This window comes from Sphaerodactylus townsendi, linkage group LG05, assembly GCF_021028975.2.
Source record: "Sphaerodactylus townsendi isolate TG3544 linkage group LG05, MPM_Stown_v2.3, whole genome shotgun sequence".
NCBI classification, from domain to species: domain Eukaryota; kingdom Metazoa; phylum Chordata; class Lepidosauria; order Squamata; family Sphaerodactylidae; genus Sphaerodactylus; species Sphaerodactylus townsendi.
Window position 1 is genome coordinate 3530117 of NC_059429.1, and position 20795 is coordinate 3550911.

General features: G+C 49.1%; 1 protein-coding gene across 1 annotated transcript in view; it reads left to right on the top strand.

Annotated features, from left to right (window-relative positions):
* Positions 1-20795, top strand: part of FBN3 (fibrillin 3) — a 223189-nt gene that overhangs the window by 30139 nt on the left and 172255 nt on the right. The window contains 3 exon segments of the mRNA XM_048496904.1: positions 1979-2077; positions 8521-8616; positions 11265-11360. Of these exon segments, the coding sequence (XP_048352861.1) occupies positions 1979-2077; positions 8521-8616; positions 11265-11360 (291 nt within the window).

A 20795-nucleotide genomic window follows, 5' to 3' on the forward strand; every position in this document is an offset into this window, starting at 1 on the left:
AATCCGTGTGGACTTCAGAGGCAGAGCCCAGAGTTTAATGTTAGACCCGGCCAGGTCAGACCCAACATCCAGATGCGATCCAGTTTTATACTGCTGGTTCCACCTCCAAGGTTCTACCTTGATTGTCCAAGGACCTGGCCTCAGATGTCGTGCCATGATTCAGGTTAGTGCAGGGGCCTGCAACCTGTGGCTCTCCAGATGTTCATGGACTACAAATCCCATCAGTCCCTGCCAGCATGGTCCATGAACATCTGGAGAGCCACAGGTTGCAGACCCCTGGGTTAGGGGAACCTCTGGGTTAGGGGAAGAAGGGACTGAGACTCCCGCTCAGCAGCATCACTTTCAAGACCTGAAATAACCCTGAGGATAATCCGGGATGGGGAGGCGGCCGCACGCGCACGCGTGCATGCGCGCACAGCCGCAGGAGCACACTGCCTTCTGGGGCTTGCCGCTTCCCGCCCTGTGACAGAGCGGTAAACGGCAAGCCCCAGAAGGCAGTGCGCTCCTGCGGCCAGGTGCACGGAAGGCTGCCGCACTTCCTTGCGCCCCAGAAGGCAGTGCGGCAGCCTCCCAAAAATCGGGACCATTTGAGGAACTCGCGGGACGCGGGACAAATTGTTTAAAGGCGGGACAGTCCTGCCAAAAGCGTGACGTCTGGTCACCCTACCTGAGGAGTATCTGTTTGCTTTTCTGGAGCCGCATGTGAACGGAAAGGGCAACATTGATTTCGCCAGCAAATTGCTTCTCTGCCAAATGGGGAAAGGATGGAAGATAGCCCCCTTCCCCTCCCCCCATTCCACAGCCCCAATCTAGCAGGGGTCCTCTATGTGCCTGGAAGCCCAAAGCTCACGGAACTCATCTGCAACCCAGCTCAGAGGCATATTTTGGGAAATTGTAACATGTAGTTAAGCCCCGAGTCAGCTGTGGTCTCAGAACCGTCGCACCTGAATCTGTGATATAGGATCTCTTGAAGAGATTTGTTTTTGTATGGGGCTGAGAGCACCTTTCACATCCCCCATTTCCCCTGCAGGCATTCCTGATTCTCTGCTTTCTGCGGAGGCCTCGACCAGTCCTCTATAACACTCTACAGGTCAAAACAAGCAGCAGTTTCAGTGCTGACATCAAATCCCATTAGCAGGTTTAGGGGGGGAAGGGGTGGCTGCAGTTCCAAAGGCCCATGGCCAGTGGTGGGATCCAAAAAATTTAGTAACAGGTCCCCCTGGTGGTGGGATTCAAACTGTGGCGTAGCGCCAATGGGGCTGGGCGGGTCACGATGGGGGCGTGGTCGGGCATTCCGGGTGTAGGGCATTCCTGGGTGGGGCTGTGGCAAGGACGCAGCCGCTGCGCCAGTCCTTGGGCGGGAAACGAATGCACGCAGGCCCAGGCTGCCACACACGCCGGTGCACCTCCTGCTAGACTGCTTCAAGTTCTGCGCGCTACTGCTGAGAGGAGGGGCGTAACGAAGGCCAAAATCACGTGGCAAAATCACCAGTTAGTAACCCCCTCTTGGCACACACAAATAATGAGTAACCTACTCTCGGGAACCTGTGAGAACCTGCTGGATCCCACCTCTGCCCATAGCCAGAAGGGGGACTTTAAAAAAGGTGGAATAAGGTAGCCAGGAAATCCAGAACCGTCCTGAAACGTGAATAAACTCTGTGCTTGCAAAAGTTGTCTGCTTACTTATTCAGTCTTATTCTCAGTCTCCAATCAGCTCGGGGTAATGCTGCTGTTTTCCTCCCCTCTTCTCTGCTGCAACAGCCCTGTGAGGTAGACCAGGCTGAGAGAGAGAGAGTCACCAAACTTTGTAAATGAGAAGACGTTTTAACCTGGGACTCACCAGTCCTAATGAGACGTCACAACCGCGACACCACACTGGCACTCAACGATGTGGTGAAAAGATATGGGGCAGAAGACTTAGACAAGTTCTCCTGCCCCCTGTTTCTCATTCCTTCTCTCTGCTTCTTCTCCCCGACAGCAATTTGCCGGAACTCGTGTGGCGAGGGATTCTGTTCGCGGCCAAACATGTGTACCTGCTCCAACGGGCAGCTCTCCCCAAACTGTGGGTCTGCAGGAGGTAAGAACTGGTGTGAGACTGCAGCATACGATTGTTGGAGCAGCAAGGAATGGCAGGAGAGAGAGACCTCTTTACCCATAGCAAACTGGGACATCCATCTCCCCCCCGCCCCCCGCCAGCAGCTTCGATTCCCTATTGCAGGGGTCTGCAACCTTTGGCTCTCCAGATGTTAATGGACTACAAATCCCATCAGCCCCTGCCAGCACGGCCAATTGGCCATGCTGGCAGGGGCTGATGGGCTTTGTAGTCCATGAACATCTGGAGAGCCAAAGGTTCGCCACCACTGCCCTATAGGTTGTTGTCCATGAACATCTGGAGAGCCAGTTGGCCATGCTGGCAGAGGCTGATGGGAATTGAAGTCCATGATCGTCTGGAGAGCCGCAGCTTGCACACTCCTGCCCTATTGGATCAGACAAAATATCCATGAAATCCAGTCTACAGTGTCCCATAAGAGTCCTGCTTGATATCTCTAAGTTATCAGGCCCACAGTCCAGGGTGAAAAAGCTCTCCTATTTATTGTCTTCTGTGGTAGACTGCCGCTCATCAGGGAGGTTCGATTTTGCTTTCCAGGCTACTAGGTGTTGATAGATCTCCCCTTTATAAGAACTGTAGTGTTGAATCAAACTCCAGGGGCCACTGAATTCAGCACCCCCTTTCCCCACAAAGACCAGCTGAGGCATTTCGAAAAATTGTAGCTTCTCCGCCTGACCTTCCTTCCAACGAAATTGACAAGGCTTTTGCGTCACCCCGTCAGTGTCACTGGGCAGGTGACGTAAAAGGAAGTGTCCTTTGTCAGGCCTTCACGGTGTAAAGCAGGGAGCAGCAGTGGCGTAGTGGCTAAGAGCCGTGGCTAAGAGCAGGTGCACTCTGATCTGGAGGAACCGGGTTTGATTCCCAGCTCTGCCGCTTGAGTTGTGGAGGCTTCTCTGGGGAATTCAGATTAGCCTGTGAGCCTGACTTCCATTGGGGTCGAACTCAGGTTGTGAGCAGAGTTTTGACTGCTGTAGGATTCAACAGGATTCAACAGTGTTATGAGGCCTACTTATATCTTCTCCTTTTTGCGTGGAGGGATGAGCCTTCCCCCACCGTTCCACTCTGCCCCCTTTTTTCCCTCTTGAATTCTTATTTAATTAGGCATTGCCTATTGCCAGCACTCTTATTTTGTTTTTCATTTTTTGCCGAGTCACAGCGGACTTGTGGCCCACTCCTGTAGGGTTTCCAAAGCGAGAGATGTGAGAAGGTGGTTTGCCATTGCCTGCCTCCCTGACCGAACCCTCACCGGGAAATTCAATCTAGATCAAACCAAGGCCCCTTCCGCACACGCAAAATAATGTGTTTTCAAACCACTTTCACAACTGTTTGCAAGTGGATTTTGTCATTCCGCACAGCTTCAAAGAGCACTGAAAGCAGTTTGAAAGTGCATTATTCTGCATGTGCGGAATGAGCCCAAGTTTGAAAATAAACTGCCCCTTTTCATCGAGGCTTCAACCTCCCCACCGCAGTCTGTTTCCCGTGAAGACATCTAGGCCTATCTCGGATTCAAGAAATGTAACATTCCCCACTACCACCCGATCGGCTTGGCGGGTCTCTCCTGATTGGCTGTCGTGCCATGTTGGGGCGGGACCTTTTTTTTTCTCCTGCAAAAACGTGCTCATGTTATAACGTCAACACATCAGCACGTCTCCCCCCGCCCAAGTTTCTGGTTGGTTCTCGTGCTCTCCCAAGAACAGCACCGCACGCACCGATTGGTTGTAAGGCATTTGCGTCACACTCCAAGGTGGGAAATTTGGACCAGGATTAGACCCCTGATCCTCCCCTCCAAACGGGATCGAAGACACGTTTTTTGAAAAAGTAGTACTTTCAATCAGGTTTGGCAAAGACACGGGATAAGAAGAAGAAGAAGAGGAGTTTAGATTTATATTCCCCCTTTCTCTCCTACAGGAGACTCAAAGGGGCTTACAATCTCCTTGCCCTTCCCCCCTCACAACAAACACCTTGTGAGGTAGGTGGGACTGAGAGGGCTCCGAAAAGCTGTGACTAGCCCAAGGTCACCCAGCTGGCGTGTGTGGGAGTGTACAGGCTACTCTGAATTCCCCAGATAAGCCTCCACAACTCAGGCGGCAGAGCTGGGAATCAAACCTGGTTCCTCCAGATTAGATACGCGAGCTCTTAACCTCCTATGCCACTGCTGCTCCCTAAGGGGGAGAGGGAGCACCAGAACCGGGATGAATCCTTGTTCGTCGCTCAGGCAGTGGGGAGTTCTTCCTGAATCCTTGATATTTCACGTGAGTATCACGCAATTAATTGACCGTGGGGAATCGGCCCCTGCCCTGCCCGTGGTATTCCTTGAAGGTCTCCCATCCAAAATGCTTTCCAGAGTGACTGACTGATCCGAGGTCACCCAGCATATTTTTGTGTAAGAGCAAGGAATTGGACCTGGCTTTCTTGGGCCCTTGTTTGACATTTTAACCACTGCACCACACCAGATGGTGGCCAAGGCAGCATCTTGGGGTTAAACAGGCCCAAATTTGGCCCGAAAACCCCAAAGAACGGAGGGTCCCCTGGAGTTCCGCTTCAGATTCAAAGACGACCACGTCATTCCGAATTCCAAATTTGGGGAATTCAGACAGAAGAATTCCTGAAGTGCCCCTCTGCGTTCCTCTCCTCACCTCAATTTCCTTTCCTGGGATGACCAAACTCGTGCCTATAGATTGGATTTCCTGGCATGTAAGGAGATTTTTTTTGAAAATGGATTAACTTTTAAACCGCCCCTCCCTCTGAAAGTGCACAATTGCTTCAGCTTCCACTGAGTGGCTGGAGAAATACCCCCCCCCCCTCTCCTGTGAACCGCTCATCCTCACGCCCTCCAGCTTTTCGTCTTCCAACATGTCGCCTTTTATGGTACCCTCTCCCCAATAAAGGTTTGGGTGTTTTTTAAAAAAAGCTGCTCTGTTTCACTCCAATGGAAGCACCAGATGTTAGCAATCGTCCCAACAATGTAAAGAATTCTGCCATGAGGAGGGGGTTGGAGAAGGAAACCGCATTTCCAGCATTCCTTTGGGCCCAGCACACCAGTGGGGTGGAAGGGGGGATGCCAGATTTCATAGGGCATTGGAGGCTGCCTCGGCAACTGGGTGTAGCCGGAAAGATGGAGGGGGTGAAAGGGGGGGGGGGAGAGATGTCTGCTTTGTTATATTTCAGCGCCGATTTGCTTTGGAGACCTTGCAAACCAGTGGGGTTCGGTCTCTGCTTAGATGCTGCGTGGATGCAAATGTATTGTTTGTGAGTGTGCGCATGTGTGGTTTTCGATTTTTTTTACTATAAATCGAACCCCACCCCCAGTGGAAAGAAATTTTTATAAACCCAAATATTATAACACCGGTGGCAAGTCTACCAATAACACTTTGTGAAAGATTTCCAAATGGCTAAAAATAGGCCCATGCGCAATTGTGGTTCTACATGTGACGTGTTCAGGTGCTGGGCAAGTTGTTAGGCCTTTCAGCTGCCGCGTTGTGAGATTGGGGCACGTCTGAAATTCTCCTCCTCCCAAGTTCTCCTCTAGTTTCTGAGTTTGGAATGACCAGCTCTAGTTTCCAAAGAAAGACCAGCATATTTGGAACTCCTGGATTTTGTGGCCATCCTTGCGCAAGTGTAACCCCAGCTTGTGGGTTCTGTGGGGCAGTACTTGGAAGGAGTTGCAAAGAACCAAATTTAAACAAAACAGTTTACTTCTCTTTACAAATAACATTAAACATCGACATTTAACATTACAATTCAAGGTCCTGTTCAGGTTGCATTTCAAGTCCTTCTAGTTACAGTCTACTGATACTGCCAAGTCCAATTCTTCTTTGCAAGTGGGTTGGCTCCTGAAGACTCCAAGGGCTTGGTGAACAGGATTCAACAGGATGAAGGTTTCCAGGAGAACTCTCACCCATTCTGGGCATGGGGGTTACACAAGCAGAGTTTGCCTCAGCTTCGGAGGGCACGCAGCCCGGTTTCTTCTCTTGTCTGATTTGTCCTTCAGATATATTTATTTTGAACATCCCCATGCCATCTTTTTCAGTGTGAGAAGTCTCCAGGTCTCACCTGGAAATTGGCAACACTTGGGCCTGTTCCACATGGGCCAAATACGGCACCGCAGGCACAGTAAAAACACTGTGTATGCCAGTGTGCAGCTGCTTCACCGACACCTGCGGAACGGGCCTAGCTGCTGCCGCCACACACACACACACACACACACGGTAGTGAGTTTCCCAAAGGAAGAATGACTTCTTTCAGTCTTGAATCCACTATGCATCCAATTAATGGAGCAATCCAGCAGTGGCGTAGGAGGTTAAGAGCTCGAGTATCTAATCTGGAGGAACCGGGTTTGATTCCCAGCTCTGCCGCCTGAGCTGTGGAGGCTTATCTGGGGAGTTCAGATTAGCCTGTGCACTCCCACACACGCCAGCTGGGTGACCTTGGGCTAGTCACAGCTTCTCGGAGCTCTCTCAGCCCCACCCACCTCACAGGGTGTTTGTTGTGAGGCGGGAAGGGCAAGGAGATTGTCAGCCCCTTTGAGTCTCCTGCAGGAGAGAAAGGGGGGATATAAATCCAAACTCCTCCTCCTCGTCCTCCTCCTCCTTTGAGTCTCCTGCAGGAGAGAAAGGGGGATATAAATCCAAACTCCTCCTCCTCGTCCTCCTCGTCCTCCTCCTCCTCCTCCTCCTCCTCTTCTTCTTCTTCTTCTTCTTCTTCTTCTTCTTCTTCTTCTCCTTCTTCTTCTTCTTCTTCTTCTTCTTCTTCTTCTTCTTCTTCTTCTTCTTCTTCTTCTTCTTCTTCTTCTTCTTCTTCTTCTTCTTCTTCTTCTTCTTCTTCTTCTTCTTCTTCTTCTTCTTCTTCTTCTTCTTCTTCCTCCTTGAGTCCAGCTGAGTGGAAGGAAGATCACATTGGCTCTCTCTCTTTTTTAAAAAATAAAATAAAATATAGGCATGAAACTGATGCAAACGTGATTCTAGAATACAAACTGCAGAACTGTTATAAAACATCAAGTATAGATGCCAAAATTGATTTTTCATCCTAATCAGAAAAGAATTCAATTTTTTTGAATTGGCCACAGTAAATAAATTAATTTAGGCCGATTACCCCCATCGCGAGCCTGAGTGGGTAGTTGGCCTGACATAGATTCATACATTCTGTTAATTTCTCTAACCGATCCTCTTTCTTCGGGGTTGTGCTTCTTCTTCCAATTCTGAGCAAAATCTAGCCTTGTGGATATTAGGGCATTAAACACAAATTCACAAACATATTTCGGAGGGAGATCTACATAATTGAACAACAAAACCCACAAGGGATAGTGGCCACTCCATTTTTATGGCTTTAGTAATAACTTTCAGTGATCATATTCCAAAGCTCTGAAGCTGTCTTACATCCCCATCAAATGTGTATACAATTTGACTCTGACATACACAATAATCCCATTGCCCCCTTGGCCCTTTCCCCACTGACCCTTGTCGGAGGGTTGCTGCACGCAATTCCCAGCGCGCGCAATTTCTGGCGCGCGCCCGGCTTCAAAAGGCACCATTTGAAAAGGCGCCAGGAATTACGCGCGCTGAGGGGGCGCGAGAGAGGCAGCGTCGAGGCGGCTGCGTTCTCACCGCCCCTGTAGTGGGGAGTGCAGCTGGACCCCGTGCTACTTTAGGAGAGTAGCGCGGGGCTTAAGGTAAGTGGGGAAAGGGCTAAGAGATATATCTCTGCTAATTTATAGGGAGAAAGGTAACACTGATTTTTATTAACTTCTCTTGAGCAGAGAGGTTTACTGGGAAGTCCAGACTGCTTCTTAACGCTTCTTAAAACCTCTGGGCTTCCTGGGGCTTTCGTAGCTTTCATCCAAAGTTTTACAAACCAAGCAAACAAATTGCTCTCCATTTAGTATATCCCCCCACCCCCCCATGGTTAACTTGTCATAAGAACATAAGAACATAAGAACAAGCCAGCTGGATCAGACCAAAGTCCATCTAGTCCAGCGTTCTGCTACTCTCAGTGGCCTACCAGGTGCCTTTGGGAGCTCACATGTAGGATGTGAACGCAATGGCCTTCTGCGGCTGTTGCTCCCGATCACCTGGTCTGTTAAGGCATTTGCAATCTCACATCAAAGAGGATCAAGATTGGTAGCCATAGATCGACTTCTCCTCCATAAATCTGTCCAAGCCCCTTTTAAAGCTATCCAGGTTAGTGGCCATCACCACCTCCTGTGGCAGCATATTCCAAACACCAATCACACGTTGCGTGAAGAAGTGTTTCCTTTTATTAGTCCTAATTCTTCCCCCCAGCATTTTCAATGAATGCCCCCTGGTTCTAGTATTGTGAGAAAGAGAGAAAAATTTCTCTCTGTCAACATTTTCTACCCCATGCATAATTTTAGTTGTCTCTTCCTGACTTCCTCCTCCTCCTCCTTTCTGCAGTCCAGTCTTGCAGCGTGAGGTGCATGAACGGCGGCAGTTGCAGTGATGACTCTTGCATGTGCCAGAAGGGATATACGGGGACTTACTGCGGCCAACGTAAGTATTGGCTGATGCGTTACTCCTGAAAAACGTGCCCAGAGGTTCAATCCACCGTCTGTTTTGCCTGACAGGCTAAATTCTGGTTTGAGGTTTGAAATGCTTGTCATTTTCGAGTGTGGAGTGGAGATTCCTATACTTGTTTCCTGGTTTTCACTTGGTTTTGCACAAGTGGGATTTGTTTTCTGTAAACTTCTTGCAGCAGCAGATTACCATATATACTCGCGTATAAGTCGACTTTTCCAGCACATTTTTTGTACCAAAAAAACCCTCCTCGACTTATACGCGAGCCACCCACTGCTGCCACCATGCCACCGCCGCCCGTCGTCCCCTTCCCTCCCTCCCTCCCTCCCTCCCTCCCTCCCTCCCTCCCTCCCTCACTCACTCACTCACTCACTCACTCACCCACTCATCTTTTCCTTTCCCCGCAGGCTCTGAGGCTTAGCTTCAGGGAAGCTGCCGCTCGGACAGGGTGTCTCTATGATTTTCTTAAAAGGGCAATGCTCCAAAGATTGCTTAAGCCTGCTTTGGAGTTACCACCTTAGACTTATACACAAGTCAATACGTTTTCCCAGTTTTTGGTGTTAAAATTAGTTGCCTCGACTTATACACGGGTCGACTTATACACGAGTATATACGGTACCTTGGATTATGATCTTTATTCTGGCCAGAAAATATGGGAGGAAAATTGCAAGTGGTTTATAACATTAAAAATTAAAGCACCATTTTACCTGTAATTAAAAAAATAAGGCACCGTAGTGAACTCAGAATGAATGGGGAGAGTTTGAGGGCATTTCATTTGAAAACGCCGACTCCCTGCACACCAGCTTCTGACCTATCCGGGGTCTGGGGAGGGCAGGAGGCAGCCTGCAGGGAGGCAGGGCGGGGGCTCATGGGGGGTGTCTCAGGAGGGCGGCTTGGACAGGTGCTGTGGCAGCAGGCCAGCCCAGGAGCCAGCCTGCCACTGCAGTGCCCGTTCGAGCCGCCCCTGAGCCCCCAAAGATGCGCTATGTCTTATTTTCAGGGGATGTCTTGTTTTTCTGTGTTCTGTTCGTCAGGCATGCTTCCAAACAAAAACTTTGCAACGTCTTACTTTTGGGGGATGCCTTATATTTCGCACTTCAGCACAACCTCTACTACATCTTATTTTCCAGGGATGTCTTATATCCGGGGAAACAGGGTATTGGATAGGGTGGTTTGTTTATTTTGTTTGCTAACCACATGGCTGTTTGGCAGTTTGTGTTCACAAAAATAAGTGTTAAGCCACGCATTCCTAATTTTTGTGGTGTCAGCCTTCCCCATGCACTCAGGAAATGGCATCGGGCCCGACTTGAAGCAATTTCCGAGGGAGGACTTGAACCGGGGTCTCTCAGATCCTAGCCTGACGCTCTAGAGAGGCCAGATCCACTCCGACATGCCCGCAGCTGCTCTTTTCTTTCCAAGCTGGATTTCTCAGTCTCCAGGCTGGATGCTGGCCCAGTCCCGACAGGCAAATTGATATTTGATCTGGGATGCTTCCAAAATCGTCATCATCTGGATTTCTTCTCAGATGTAGAGTTCTAAATTAAGACGTCTAGTTTCTAAAATAGAACCAGTGTATGAAGAATCCTCTGTTGTCTGGGCTGGGGGAGGGGGGGGGGTTGTTTCCAAATTGTGACTCCGCTGGCTTTCCTTTTATTCAGCCGCATCTTCCCACTTCATGCCCGATGCTCACGTGTGCGCAGATAACACACTGCAAACAAAGCAGTCTCGAGGTGCGTCTGGGCATGCAATTGGACCAAGAGTCTCTTTTTTTGTGGGGTGTTGGCTAATGTACACCTGTGTGTTGGTTCAGTGCTACCCTGTTTCCCCGAAAATAAGACATCCCCTGAAAATAAGACGGAGTAGAGGTTTTGCTGAAGTGCTAAATATAAAGCATCTCCTGAAAGTAAGGCGTAGCCAAGTTTTTGTTTGGAAGCATGCCCGTCGAACAGAACACCGGAGCATGCAGCTGTGGAGCGGAAAAATAAGACATCCCCTGAAAATAAGACATAGCACATCTTGGGGAGCAAAAATTAATATAAGACACTGTCTTATTTTCAGGGAAACAGGAGTACCAAAAAAGGAGCTGAACAGATATGCCCATGTGCCAGTGCGTGTTGGCACAAGCATATCTCCCTGGGCTGTTCCACCCTGGTTCCTAAGCACACGTGTAGACCAAATCCTGCAATCGAAAACTTGGGTGTAATCATTTGTGTGCCTGCATCCCAATTACTTTGAGGATTTAAAAAAAAATCAGTGCACACAGCGCAAGAGTAAGGTTGGAAGGAAATGGAAAGGAACGGAGCTGCAGCCAACGGTGCCTGCTCCAATTCTGGAATTAATTTAAGATTCTCCTACTGAAACTGGAATGAAGGAGTGGAAGATGGGCAGAGAACACGATGAAGGAAATCTATTCATCCCTCTCTCAGATTCAGCCCCTTTTGGGTGGCTTTTTCGGAAACCACATCCTGTTTCTTTTGAACTCGGAGTGGTCTCAGGCGGCAAGAACGAGAGACTCGGAATCCGGCTTTCCTCCCTGATTCCCTGCTGTGAAGCCGCATTTCCTTGGTCCCCATCCAGAGCCCCCCTCACCTCCCGCTCTCTCTCTCTTTTTTTTGGTCAAACAGCTGTGTGTGAGAGCAGCTGCCAGAACGGAGGCCGGTGCATTGGACCGAATCGGTGCGCATGCGTCTACGGTTTCACAGGCCCGCAGTGTGAGAGAGGTAAGCAATAACCATTTCTATGGTACTACATCGCACGTGCCACTTGTGAATGCTAAGGATCTTTCTGGCGCCGGAACTGTGAGATTCAAAGCAGTTTCTGGACCTGATCAGTTCAGGGATGGACTTGCTCTTTGGAGTATATTCAGCCCTCATCAAATCCTAATGTTTCAGGATATTCACTAGAGCAGGGGTGTCCAACTCTGGCGCTTCAGATGTTCATGGACTACAATTCCCATCAGCTCCTGCCAGCAGGGGCTGATGGGAATTGCAGTCCATGAACCTCTGAAGTGCCAGAGTTGGACACCTCTGCTCTAAACCAAGCCAGGTGTAGGTCCTTACCTGAGAAATCACAGGTAGTGGAACATGCTTTAATTTAATCTAAACCAAACCAGACATAAGATTTTACCTGAGAAGTCAGCTTTACCTTAACTGCTCTAAACCAAGCTGGGACATAAGACCTTACCTAAGAAACCACAGGTAGAGGAACATGCTCTAATCCAGGGGTCTGCAACCTGCAGCTCTCCAGATGTTCATGAACTACAATTCCCATCAGCCCCTGCCAGCATGGCCAATTGAACCACATTTTTCACCTAAATTGTAGTCCATGAACATCTGGAGTGCCATAAGTTCGCCACCACTGTTCTAGAACCACCCAGGACTTTTAGAAGATAACAGGTAAGTGATAACTCCTTTTCCTCTCCCCTTTTATGACATCATGGGGACCCTGCCACCCCTCCCCTTCTGGGGTCTTGTGGGAACTGATAACAGGTGCCATCTCAAGTTAATTGATGCTGCATTTTAAATGGGGTAGGGTTTACCTTATTAGAGCTGTTTTAATCCATATTTATTGTATCTAATTTAATGCTGTGCTCTATCTATTTTGTTCACCGCCCTGAGCCCTTCGGGGGAGGGCGGTTTATAAACCCAATTAATAATAATAATAATAATAATAATAATAATAATAATAATAATAATAATAATAATAATAATAATAATAATAATAATAATAATAATAATAATAATAATAATAATAATAATAGATTATTTAAGGTACTCTCCTAACCACAAAAGGAAACCAGTGGCGGAATTCATTAACTCTCTGGCTACTGACACGAAGGCCTTTTCCGCACAAATTGTTTACCATGTAACTTGCCACCAAATGGGTTTTTTGTCTTGTAATTCGACACATTTTTTTCCTTCTTTGGGTTCCAGAAATGTTTTCCCTTCATTTTTCTTCCACTGTTTTTGACCAAGCGCTTTTATCACATTTTTTTCGGTTTGTTTCCAAGCCAGCTTCCCTGGGTGTGCAATCATGATGAAAGCGACCTTTATTTTTCTGCCCTACTGAACACTCAACCCTTAACCCAAACCCCGTGTGGTTACCCAATTTCCCCCTGAGCCAGCTCCTCTCCCGCTCATCCTCCATTTTTGAAAGGAATGTTTGAAAAATGATCTTCGTCATATAGCATCAGCAATGTAATGTTAGGGCACAGACGCAAACCAGGTCAACTGTTTCAGCTTTGTCAACATCATCTCAAATGACCACTGTCACATTAAGATGAAGATTCACTGGGTCGACAGTGACATTGACAAGGAAAGTTGTTTTTGCAGTAGGAAATTGACAAGAGTGAAGTCGTTACGGCGACGCAATGAAGAGACGAGACGCAGCGATATCAGGAAACCGGTGGAGAGAAGCCAGCGGCTAATCTAGCTGATCTGGCTAGTCTGCCGAGCTGGGGTCCCTGGCACCTTTATTAAGGGTTTGGGAAGGCGGGAGAGCAGGAGAAAGTTGCGCAATTCATGACTCAGCGGAGGGCTGCGTACGTCCAAGGAGAAACGTTCCTGTCTGGGTCGAATCCACACTCAGGCATCTTGTGACCCGGGTGTCCGGGAGATCTCGTGATGTGCGTACGTGTGAGTCCAGGAGGGGACAGATGGTGCAGGCATTCCTGTGCACTTTCTGAAGCTCTACTGGGTTCGCTAACGCACCCCTACACAAGAGACTGCTGTAGTAATGGTCCAGTGTTGTTGCAACTCTAAAATATGGTTCTTTGTGTGGGGTTGGCCATGTGTTCCTGTTCCTTCAGGTAATAGCACCTGCTCCAGTAGTGGGGGTTTTTTGCTTCCATTTTGTGCAAACACCCAGTCCTTATCTAAACCACATGTAGTATTCCAACCTGCCCTTCAGCCACTTTCTCCTCCACCTCTTCTTCTGTTTTCAAAGTGAATTTAAAATTTCAGCCATTTTCTCTTCCATTTTCCATTTCTCTCCCATTATCTCTTCCATTTCCTCTTCTGTTTTCAACAGCAATTTAAAACCTTTTTCTCTTTATTGTATCAAACCAGCGATGTAACTTTGAGGCAGAGATACAAACTAGCATGGTCGATCGGATGAGCATTGTCAATTTCACATAAAACTTGTGATCTAAATGTTCAAGCAGAGAGTAATTTTAAAGCCGGGGGGCACTAAAAAGAGTACTAGGAGTAATTTCTGTGTGTCATCAGGGATGGCTGAAGGCCAAATTTAGGTGCAAAATGTGGTTCTTTGTGAGTGGGGGGGGGCTATTTTCCCTTCCATTTTGGACTGGTAGTTCTTGTGTATTCTGCATAGCATATGTATAATGGATCGTAGTCATTATAAAGGAACCTGGTTTCCTTTTTCCCGTTTGCATGTGTGCCCTTCACTCATTCGGGCAGCAATTGGAGCCCATGCAAACAATCTGGGTTGTTTTGGTGCCTTCACAGAGAGACATTACTCTTTTTTAAAAATGTCCTGCAAGACATGCGTAGCTGTGCAGGCATATAGAAATGAGCCCCCTCAGCCATGCTGATCACCCCACAATCCGACCGGCTCCACCTGCGTAGCTGCGCATGCGTGACACACAAAAGGGAAAAAAAATAAAAAGGGACCTCCCTGCAATGGCTGGGCAATAATGAAAGTGTTGCTTATAGATCTGTATGGTGTTCATACCAGAGGCGTACCTGGGCAAACTGGAGCCCTGGGCAAAACATGAGTTTGATGCCCTCCCCCATCATGACCAAATAATGATTTTTTTCCACCAGGTCGTTTCAGTCACCATCACATTATAGAACATCCCCCAACTCACAAATCTGAACACAGCAATGGGCCATGCCACACAGCAGAAATAATATTTGGAAAACATTTCCAAAATGCTTTCAAAATGTTTTATTACTGCTATGAAAACATTGTATGGTGTTGTATCCAGTCCCCCCCAATTGGGAGAAACAGCATCACTTTCAATGTTATTTAAACTGGGGACCCCAGATTCTCCCTTTAAGGTGGATTTAAAAGGAGAATCTGGGCTCCCTAGTTTAAGCAAGTGATGCTGGAATCCACCCCCAAACAGTATCATTTTCAATGGTGTTTAGGGAGCCCAGATTCTCCTTTAAAATCCACCTTAAAGGGAGAATCTGGGGTCCCCAGTTTAAATAACATCCCTTTCAATGTTAAAACTGGGGTTCTCAGATTCTCCCTTTAAATCCATGCCAAAGGGGGTGGATTTAACAACAACAACAACAACAACAACAACAACAACAACAACAACAACAACAACAACAACCTTTATCAGGCATTGAGAGAATAAAAGAAAGAAAGAAAACAAGCATTGGCAGGAAGGGAGTGGATTTAAAAAGAGAATCTGGTGAAATTTAGGGGGTGCCTGTTGTCAGGGGTGCAATTATTAAGATAGCATCACCAAAATTTCAGAGTATCTTCATGAGACCCTACTGATGATACCACTCAGGTTTGGTGAAGTTTGGTTCAGGGGGTCCAAAGTTATGGACCCTCAAAGGTGTAGCCCCCATCTCCTATTAGCTACCATTGGAAACAATGGGGGATGGGGGCACTCCCTTTGGGAGTCCATAACTTTGGACTCCCTAAACCAAACCTCACCAAACCCGGGGAGAGTCTCCCAAAAAATCCCTGAAATTTTGGTGCTGCTATCCTAAAAACTGCGTGCTCTGCAGGCCAAAAACTGAAAAAACTGAAAATACAAAATCCCCCACAAACGAACCTGCAACTTTGTCGCCCACCACAAGGTGGTGCCCTGGGCAGCCGCCCACTTTGCCCAATGGGAGGAACACCTCTGGTTCATACTCGCTGCCACGGGCAGGAAACGTGCTTGGGGGAATTTGTCAGGAGCTAGAGAATCTGCCTACAACGTGCTGGGTGACCTGCGCAGAATGGCAGGTGGGCGAATCCTCGCCGACAGTGGACAGCGTGGAAACTAAAGTGAACGGGTGGAAGGGAGGGAGATAAAGTGTCTCCTGTGTTTGCATGGGAGCGCCCCCAGCCCGGGATCATGCAAAAGGATTGCTGGTTTGTCAAAGCCTTTCTAGCCCGGAATCACTGGTGTGTTGTGGGGTGTCTGGGTTGTATGGCCGTGTTCCAGTCGCATTTTCTCCTGACGTTTCGCCTGCATCTGCGGCTGGCATCTTCAGAGGATCCTCTGGAGATGCCAGCTGCAGATGCAGGCGAAACGTCAGGAGAAAAGGCGACTGGAACACGGCCATACAACCCGGAAACCCCACAACACCCCACAACGCCCCAATGGCTGGTTTAGCAATTTTCGAAAATCCCAGGCTGAGGGGAATAGAATGGACCAAACTCATTTTGGGAACGGGACCTGTGCGAAGTCGTCCCCCCCCCAAAAAAAAACAGTTTTTAAAACATCCCACACCCATTATAGTTGATCTGCGCAGACTCCACCAATAGTAGAAATGGAGGCTGCATCATTTTTGAATTGCTACTATAAAACTGCAATGACTCTAGAGCACCAGTGCCAAAGAAAAAATGGCGAGGGAGGGTTGTTTTCATCTGGGTCACGAACAGTGGCATATCTACCTAGGGACAAGGGGTACCCCTTGTCCCCGGGCGCCACTCTTCTGGTCACATGGGGGGCGCAAAATTGGGCCCCCATGTGACCAGGAAGTCCTGCTGCCTCATCGTTTTTGCATGCCTCAACCTATCCGTGTCAGTCGAGGCACGCAAAAATGATGAGGCAGCAGGACTTCCTGCTGCCTCCAAGCATCCTCAACCCCCCCACTCGACTCCCCCCTCCCTCCCTCCCTCCCTCCCCTCCCCAGTCAGAAGAGACTGCAGGCTGCCGGCTAGGAGCCCAGCCAGCAGGGGAAGGGGAGGTGGGCACCCTAGACCTTGCCCATGTCCATGGTGACATGGGCAGGATCAAGGTCAGTGGGGGGGTGGAGCCTGGGGGCATCAGGGGGCAGAGCCTGGGGGGCATCCTGGAGACAATTTGTCTCCGGGCGCCATTTACCCATGGTGCGCCTCTGGTCACGAATGATCTCCCACCCCCATCAGAAATAGTACATTTTCAGCAGTAGCATGTGGAATAAATGCAGCCGAAGGGGGGAAGTGATGGGGAGGGGGAAGGACGTGTGCAGAATGATTTCACTGAAAACGTTTCCAAGACACAAGGTTCGGCCCCTGGGCAAATCTGAGGTAAGCTGTGCCTGTGGGAAAGGCCGAAGACCAGGTTGCGGAAACTTCCAGCTGTCAACATGGCTCAGTTACTATGAGGGGGTGGGTTGGCCTGGCTAACTCCAATAAGGGCACCCTGGCTCCAGGTGGGCTTTGCCTCAGGCGGAGCATCGCCGGGCAAAACAAGTCCGCCCTTCCCCTCGCTTTGAGTAGCCGTGAGTTGAGGAGAGACTCATCTTGTCCGGAGTGGGCACACGTGAGACAAGGAGAGCCTTGTGGTCAAGAAGCTCCAGCCCTGGGTGGTTGACTGGCACCTTCGCCACCAAACAACCCTCCCTCCAAGGGGGTAGCAGAAGGGGAGGGGGCCCAGCAGAGGCGTAGCTCCAAGGGGACGGGGGTGTGTGCAACACACCGGGCATGCACCCCTGTGGGGGTGGGGGGGCACTCCAGGGGCGTGGTGGGCGCATTCCAGGGCAGAACAGGGGCGTTTCAGGGTGGGATGGGGCGGAGGGCACTTTCCCCCCTTGCTGCGCCTCTTGCTTTTGCCTTCTCACTGTTCATTCCCAGCGGGAAAGATTGGGCCCTGGCCCTTCCACTATGTCTTTACATGGATTTCTGATTTCTCCATCTGCCCCCCTGGCCACTCCATCCTGGGCTATGAGTCTCCAATCCAATATATCTAGGGCAGGGGTCTGCCACCTGTGGCTCTCCAGATGTTCATGGACGACAATTCCCATCAGCCCCTGCCAGCATGCATGGCCAATTGGGAATTGCAGTCCATGAACAGCTGGAGAGTCACAGGTTGCAGATGTCAGACTCTCGAACATGGAAATAACAGAGCCCGTAGAAATGTTATAAGACAGTTTATTCCAGGTAACCGAAGAGTAACAATGCAAAGCAGGATCTGAGCTGGAGAGCTCAGATCCAGGACCTATATCCTTTAACACACACACACCCGTTTCGCCCCACACCAAAAGTCCACTACAGTTTCTACTACAATTACACTACAGAGCTTCAAAGAACCTGGGAACCTTTCACACCTCTTTGAAGGCAGACTGGCGCCAGGAGATTGCCAGGAAGGGGAAGAGGGAAATTGGGAAACATTTGCAAATCACACACAGCAAGACATCAAGGCATTGACAGGCCTGGTCCTGACAGCAGACTCCTGATTGAGGGTCGCCAATCTCCAGGTGGGGCCTTGAAATCTCTATCACAACTGCTTTCCAGACCAGAGAGATCAGTTTGCCCAGAGAAAATGGCCGCCCTGGAATGTGGACTCTATGGCAGTGCCCCCTGCCAAATCCTTCCCCAAACTCCCCCCTCCCCAAGTTCCACCCCCCAAATATCCAGGTATTTCCCAATCCAGAACTGGAAACCTTAGATACAGCTGCCCTTGGGAAAGCTAGTCCGCCCCCCGCCCCCCTCTTCTATTGCTTACTCAGCCTATGAAGAAAAGGGAAATCTTGTATATAATACCATGTCCTGTAGCTAAGGGTCCAGGGAGAAATAATATACAAGATTTCCCCAGGAGAACCCTGAGGTTCTCCCCACATCTTCCTGTGATCAGGCACAGCAGCTGAAGCCTTTTGTCTTCTTTTCTCTGCAACAGTCTACCTTTTTCGGGGGGGGGGGCCTTCCTGTTGGACAGGTGAGAGGTTCACCTACTGCTGGTCTCTGGTGGGGTTGGTTTTATGTAACCTGTGGGGTTTTTTGTAACCCTAAACATGTAACTCTAAACATGGCAGCACCTAAGGAGCTGGCTGAGTCTGACCACTTTCCCCTTGACCTCCTAGATTTCTACATAGAATACATTCCCCCCTCCTGGAGAGCTCTCAAATGCAAAGCTCCCCCCCCCCCACGCCATGCTTGATCTCAACTGCCAGACGAATCACAGAGATAAAGGTTATAGTGACACACAGAGAAAGACTCTGAACTTCTGGCATTAAATTCAGGCCTTTTTTTCTCATGAGCTGTTTACAAAACATTTTTCCACCAAATGCTTCTTTCCTCCCCCTTTTAATTCTGCATGTTTTTCCCCTCCGTTTCCCCTTCATCTTCCCTCTGTTGTTTTCCAAAGCAGTTTCCCTATAATGTTTTCTTCTACCCATTTCCAAGCCATCGTCTCTTGAGTGTGTGATCAAGTTGAAATGGTCTTTGTTTCTCCACCCCGCCAAACTCCTGCCCCATATCCACTTCCCCATGTAGTTTCCCCAACCTCCCCTTCGGCCTCCTCCTCCTCCTTCTCCTCCATTTTGGAAAGCTCTTTGACATATCATATTAGCGATGTAATGCCAGAAGTGAGTCAATTGGTTCAGCTTTGTCAATTTCCTCTTGAATTGAGTGATGTAATGTTAAGGCACGATACGCCGTGGTACCAAAGCCATTTCTATCCCAAACCCAGGTATTCATTTGGTTAGAAATGGATCTGTAATTTGATCCCTAAATAAGGCTGCATCCTGACCTGGATGGCCAGGGTCAACTTGATCTCGTCACATCTCAGAAATTAAGTGGGGTCAGGCTTGTTAGTACTTGGATGGGAGACCACCAAGGGAGTCCCAGGGTTGCGGTGGAGAGGCAGGCAATGACAAACCACCTCTGAACATCTCTTCTCTTGAAAAGTTTACCGGGTTGTCACAAATCAGCTATGACTTCACGGCACTTTATACATAAATATGGCATACAGGGGTTTTAGTACTTGGATGGGAGACCACCAAGGGAGTCCCAGGGTTGCGATGGAGAGTTGTGATGGAGAGGCAGGCTATGACAAACCACCCCTGAACATCTCTTCTCTTGAAAAGTTTACCGGGTTGTCACAAATCAGCTATGACTTCACGGCACTTTATACATAAATTTGGCATACAGGGGTTTTAGTACTTGGATGGGAGACCACCAAGGGAGTCCCAGGGTTGCGGTGGAGAGGCAGGCAATGACAAACCACCTCTGAACATCTCTTCTCTTGAAAAGTTTACTGGGTTGTCATAAATCAGCTATGACTTCACGGCACTTTATACATAAATATGGCGTACAGGGGTTTTAGTACTTGGATGGGAGACCACCAAAGGAGTCTCAGGGTTGCTGTGCAGAAAAAGGGAGTGGTAAACCATCTCTGAACATGTGTTCCCTTGAAAGTTCTAGCGGGTTGCCATAATTCGGCTATGACTTGACGGCACTTCATATGCAAATATGGTTGCAGTGAGGGGTGATCGTGGCCCCAAGGCGAGTCCTGTGGCACCCTGACCTGGATGACCTAGGCTAGCCTGATCTCACCAAATCGCCAAAGCTAAGCAGAGTTGACCCTGGTTAGCACTTGGATGGGAGTCCACCAAGGAAGTTGCTCCTCAGAGGCAGGCAATGGCAAGGCATCTGTGAACGCCTTTGAAGACCAACAGGGTTGCATGGGATGACTTGCCCTCACAAAGGCCAGGTCTACCCCACCCCCAATTAATTGCCCAACCGCTGCACCTGGGGAGCTCCTCGCAGCCTGTCAGGTGGCACATGGGGGGGGACAGTGTGGTGTAGTGGTTAAGAGCAGGTGGACTCTAATTTGGAGAACCGGGTTTTGATTCTCCACTCACCCAAATCTGGTGATTTGTTTCCCCGCACCTCCACACAAAGCCTGCTGGGTGACCTTCGGCCAATCACAGTTCTCTCCAAACTCTGTCAGTCCCACCTACCTCACAAGGTGTCTGTTGTGGGAAGAGGAAGGAAAAGCAGTTTGTGAGCTACCTGGAGTCTCCTTACAAGGAGAGAAAGGTGGAGGATAAATCAAAGACTCTTCTACTCTTCCCTTCTATAATAAGCTGGGTAGGAGTGGAGGCTCTGATTCCGGGTCGCATGCACCCACTGCCCAGCTCACCACTACTTGCAGAGGGTTGGGGGCTGTGTTCTCCCACCCAATGATTCTGGGACCCCATCTCCCAGTTTTGCCCTGGTCCCCAGAATCACCACATCTGCGACGGTGGGAGGGCAGAGCC